General features: G+C 49.8%; 1 protein-coding gene across 1 annotated transcript; it reads right to left on the reverse strand.

The window, feature by feature from the left end:
* Window positions 1-2987: 2987 nt before the first annotated feature.
* On the reverse strand, window positions 2988-4262 carry LOC100825014. Its single transcript, XM_024460496.1, has 2 exons — window positions 3700-4262; window positions 2988-3608 (listed from the first exon to the last, which is right to left on the reverse strand). Exons 1-2 carry the CDS (start codon window positions 4060-4062, stop codon window positions 3354-3356), a joined length of 618 nt encoding a protein of 205 aa, XP_024316264.1. The 5' UTR covers window positions 4063-4262; the 3' UTR covers window positions 2988-3353.
* Between the last annotated feature and the right edge of the window lie 964 nt (window positions 4263-5226).

Genomic DNA, 5226 nt, shown 5'->3' on the forward strand with positions numbered 1-5226 from the left:
TGGGTGAGGGAGGAGATCTGTTGTGATTGGAGGTCAGAACGCCACCAGAGAGGAGTGTTCTGAAGAGGGCGGAAGAGGGTGGCAGTTCCGAGGATAATAGTCAAGGCCGGCAGGAAGTTGGATACCCAACCCGCCGTCAGGCCTGTACTACTTCTTGATTATGCCATGCTTTGAAGAGGGCTAATTGGGGGAGCTCGGAAACTATTCAGATAGTCCATCCATCTTTAGGATGTTGGAAGAGTTTTCTCCACAGGTTTCCTTCAAACTTTTGCTTTTAATTTTCCCTAACTTTTGGAAGAAATAAATAAAACTTACCCAACGCGCCGGAGAAGCACGGAGCACAGTCAGGGGGGGGCAGCGCGACGACGAAGCGCGGGGAGGAGCCGGCGGAGAACCACGGTCAGGGGGGCAACACGACTACAAGCGACGAAGCGCGGGGAGGAGCCGCCGCGGTTGGGATCCTCCAGATCTCGAGGCGTCGGGCTTGGATCCGCCAGATCTGGGGGGTCGAGCTTGGATCCGTCAGATCTCGTTGACGGCGACAACGCGTGGCGGTCTACCGAAGACACCACGCGTAGAGGAGGAGGGTGACGGCGGCGACAGAAGTAGAGGGGTCCGCGAGCGGCACGAGGAGAGGTGGCGTGAGGAGAGGCCGGCGCGGCGGCGCACGAGGGGAGAGGGGCATGAGGATATCAGAAGAGAATCGGCGAGGAAAAATAGACAGTGTGGGCAAAAAAGAGATAAGGGAAGGGGGTGTGTGTGCGTGGTTTCGTCCACCCCAAGGATGACCACGGAAAAAACGGTTTGATGAGGGTTACCATCTTTTCCTAATGATGACATTGTTGTTAAAGATAAACCCGATGATTTGTGAATGGGACCAATTACATGATCCAATGTCGAGTTACTAGAACAACATGTGAATTCACACCTAGTTGAATATGATATTTTTATTGATGAGACTAACTAAGTTTTTGCATCTTTGTACGATCAAATTTTAGGTCGCGAACTGAGCCTAGCTTAGGTGGTTGGTTCCTCATGGTGGAACCAGCCCGCCTAGGTTCAAGTCCTAAACTTGACGTGGGTGGTCGCATTTCTTGGATTTATTTCAGGGTTTAACCGGCGTTGTTATTTCAGTGGGAGTGACGTACCCGTCAATCGTCAATCTCAAGATCATGCCTGCTCAGTCTCCTGAAAGTGCTCATAGGGATAGGGTGTGCGTGCGTGTTTGTGAGCGTCTGCGCTTTTACTGTGTGATTGAGGCTTAAGCATGCATGACGCATGGAGGAAAGAAGACCGTGCGACCTAAGTTGCATCACAAGTTGGTATGACTATAAGACGCACCAAGACAGCCCACGAGTTCCATAGGTCTAAGGGGTGCCCGGACCTACGAATCTATATGTGAGCCAAATCCTATTCCAGTTTCGTTGTATTAAGTTGAGTCAGAACCAAGTTTGGGTCCAAGTTCGAGTCCAATTATTTATGCCGGTTTCCCTCTCTCCTATATATACAAAGGGGTGCTCCTAAAATTAGGGTTAGACCACATTTTAGTTTATACCGAAACTCTGCTGAATTGCACAAGCATTCATCATGAATTGTCTACACCATATTCATGTCGATAGGATGTTTTATTGATACTGAAATTTCGAGCGTCATCTATCGTTATGCTGAGAAATTAGGAGATTGCGAAACCACTTGTGATCAATGGGATGCCAGTTCGTTGCATTGGCGATGGGTGATCAGCCGGAACCCAGAAGAATTGCAAAATCATGCAAATTACCGAACATTGTTGTTCGAGAAGATCAGGCCGTCCCTTATCACCATTCTTGTGCTCTGACCCGTTGACAAAATAGTATAGTTCAACGACTCGCTACATCACAGCTCAAAAGCACGCAATCCATACGCCGGTGCTAGACTGAACATACTGGCAACCAAAAGAAACTTGCATACACAAGATGGTCCACGAGATCAGGTAGTCCGGAATCCAGATAATCGTCAAGCACAACACTGCCAGCAGGCTCAAGATCGAAGTAAGCAAGAAATTCACAACTCCTCTACTTAAGCAGCAGTCTCAAGCTCGTATGCAGCCAGTATAGTCACCTGTTATGCCTGCTAGATGCATCTTCATGGAATATCATCATGGTTGATTGGTTTATACCAAACTTCCTAATTAAATTTGTACAAGATGTACCTCACCGAGTTCACATTGTGGCTATTCTGCTTGGTAAGTGTAAACCTGATGAGATCCCATGCTTGGCTTGCTGATCTTGGTGGGTTGCTGAGGGTATCCCCTGATCCATCAAGGTAAAGGATGCAGGTCGAGAGCTTCAACCAGACTTCCCAATTGTAGCAAGTGAAACAAGATTGGCTGTTGCTTCTGCATTTATAGAAACGGAACTAAAAATTGACAGTTATATATGCTGTAATCGAGCTGAAAGTACTAGACGTCAAATAAACCACTGAACTAAACAAAGTAACTGAGCACCATCTGCATCTTTGCAGAGAAAGTTTGATACTTTCCTAAACAAAAGAACACCATAGCTTGTTTTTTCTTGATGAAACAACGAAACGTACCAGGATATTCAAGACAAAGAAGCAGCCAGTGCCACCATCTTGATGAAGGATCAGCTTGAAGTCTTACCATTTTCAACTAAGGAGCAATAGGAGATCAAGTGGAGAAAGGGAGATGGTTTTGATGGATGATGGAGACTGAACACAAGTTGGCATAGTTGCAGAGTAAAGGGTCTTCTGGGGTACTAATAACTAAGAGATTCTGGAGTGCACGAGCTCTATTTTAGTCTGCTATACTGGGAATCTGGGATGCCTTTAATACAGTACATAAGCAAAGAGCTCATAGACACAACAACTTAAGACTTTGAGATGGACTCTGTGTCTAAGATAAACTCAAAATGGTTGTGTGTACCATTTTGATGTAGAGGCCTGAAGGTACAAAGGAAGTTGCATTTCAGAAGTAAATGGGACAAAGAAAGTAACAGCGAAAACTGTGCCAATATGTGCTGAATTCCAACATAATCAATCCAGTTTGGAAGACAAGAAATAGTTAAGTTGTGCAAAATTGTGAATCCCCCACAAATCACTTCCATAGATAACTACAACTCCAATACTTAAGACAACACCTATAAAGAAATACACTTAACATATTTCAGCTCAACATACACTAATTTAGTTACAGAATGCTGATTCCCCCTGCCCCCCACATCAAGATGAAATCTCTGCCCATCCTACAAGCACATCAAAGCTATTGAGCCTCAATTCTGCCTCAAATCAAACTGCAATTCTCAACCACAACAAGTAAACTATCTAGGTAAGTACAGAAGTCAGCCAATAGAGTTTTCTCAATTGATACCAGGGGCAGTCTGCTCAGCTGGACTAGACAGTAGGTTCATAAGCTCCCGCGGATCTCCCCGTGCTGGCAGCACTGTGGCCTGCTCATCTTGACTACACAAGGACTTCATTAGCTCCCGCGGATTGCCCCATGCCGGCAGCGTGGTGACGGCATCCACGATGGCTGCCTCATACTCGTTGCAAAACTCGGTAATCTCATCGCACATTTCTGACGCCTTCTTGAATATCTCCCCCTGCACCTCCGCCTGCACAAGCACCCCAAAAGAACACGTTAGCAGCAGCTACGCAGCATGGGGGAGACTAGCTGAACCGATGGAGCGAGGAGGGGTAACTTACCTCCGCGATGAGGTCGTCGAGGACGGTGTGGTCGGCGGAGATGGTAGCGACTGAGGCGGTGACAGGAAGAGGAGTAGCGGACGGAGCAACGGAGGGAGCTGCGGAGGGGGTGGGGACCGGGACGAGATCGGAGGAGAGGGATTCCCACTGGGAGAGCTCGGCGAGGTACTTGTCTCGAAGGCGGAGCAGCGCTCGGCGGCGGCGCTGGAGGCGGATGGACTTGGCGGTCGAGGCCGGCGTGGAGGACGCCGCCGCCGCGCCTGCGTCTTCGCCGCCGACGGGGTAGAGGACGCGGGGGCGCTTGTAGACGAAGCCTTCGTCGTTTTCGATCTCCCACTCGTCGCCGCCGGAGGTGGCCTCCATCGATTGGGGTTCCGGGGCTGGTGCGGCAGATGCGGGGGCACAGCGGAGGGGGAGCGTACCCGGTGGCCGGTGGAGGGTTTGGGTTTGGGATTTGGGATTTGGGGCTAGGTGAGCGGCAATTCGAAAAGTTGTTTCAGATCTGGTAAACTGGTGATTGGTGTGACGTGTGTTGCTTCAGATCTGTTGAGCCGACGGCGGACACCGGTCGGACGAGTGGATGGTCACTTGCGCACCAGGCAGGACGAGTCATCTTGTAATCCAATACATTCCGTCTCACGTTAAATGACTTTCTATTACATATATTTAGACGTTTTTTAGTCATAAGTACTACATCCATATTTAGGCAAAGAGGTAAATGCACAGTTAGTCTATTAACTTGACGCGTATGTGCAGATTAGTCACCATACTAACAAAATGCTAAATTCGAGTGTTACAACTTGGCACGTATGAGCGCACGAGGTCAAAATACGAATTCGTATGTTTCGACGCTGATGTGCACGAAAACGATTCGACTTATTTACAAAGAACCCCTTGAATTAATAAGGGAGGAGGTAAACTGAAAACTCACGTCGAATAAAAAAAGAGATTTCCTTTCCTTCCTCCTCCAAATCCCTAGCCTGAGGTGTCCCAGGCTCGTCAGGGCCGCGCTGCGCTGCCTGCAGTTCACTATTTCACTGCCGGTGAGGCCTCTGCCCCCATGTCCGACCTCATCGCCTACCTCCTGGCGCTCCTCCCGCGCCTCCTGAAGCTCCTCCGTGGCATCTCGTCGACCGACATCTCGTCACTGCGGTGGTCTTGCACGGAATAGAGATGCAGGGGAGGCTCTAAAGGAGGGGATCTCGAGCGGCCCACAGCCTCTCGAGCACGCCGTGCGTCCAGTAGATACGCGGCGGCGAAGGCCTGCATGGGCGTTGGAGTTGCGGGTGGCTTCATGCCGGAATTGGAGAAGGGGGCAGCTACGGTGAGGAGAGACAGAAGGGAGAGAGAGCTTCGGAGCAGAGGAAGGGGAGAAAAAGAGATGGGGGGAAGATGGGGCGCTCGGGGGAGGAGAAGGCCAGGGGGAAGGGATAAGAAGGGAGGTGGCAGCAATGCGATGGGAGGAGAAGTGTCAGCTGTCCAGCCATGGATGGGATGGAGGCAGGTCAGGGCGACATGGGGATGACG

Source organism: Brachypodium distachyon, chromosome 3 (assembly GCF_000005505.3).
Source record: "Brachypodium distachyon strain Bd21 chromosome 3, Brachypodium_distachyon_v3.0, whole genome shotgun sequence".
Lineage (NCBI taxonomy): Eukaryota > Viridiplantae > Streptophyta > Magnoliopsida > Poales > Poaceae > Brachypodium > Brachypodium distachyon.

Bases quoted from the DNA above. Each gene is read 5' to 3' on its own strand.
- LOC100825014 (XM_024460496.1), bottom strand. From the start codon at position 4,062: ATGGAGGCCACCTCCGGCGGCGACGAGTGGGAGATCGAAAACGACGAA. The intron at 3,609-3,699 runs GTAAGTTACCCC...GTGCTTGTGCAG, and splicing joins TCGACGACCTCATCGCGGAG to GCGGAGGTGCAGGGGGAGAT.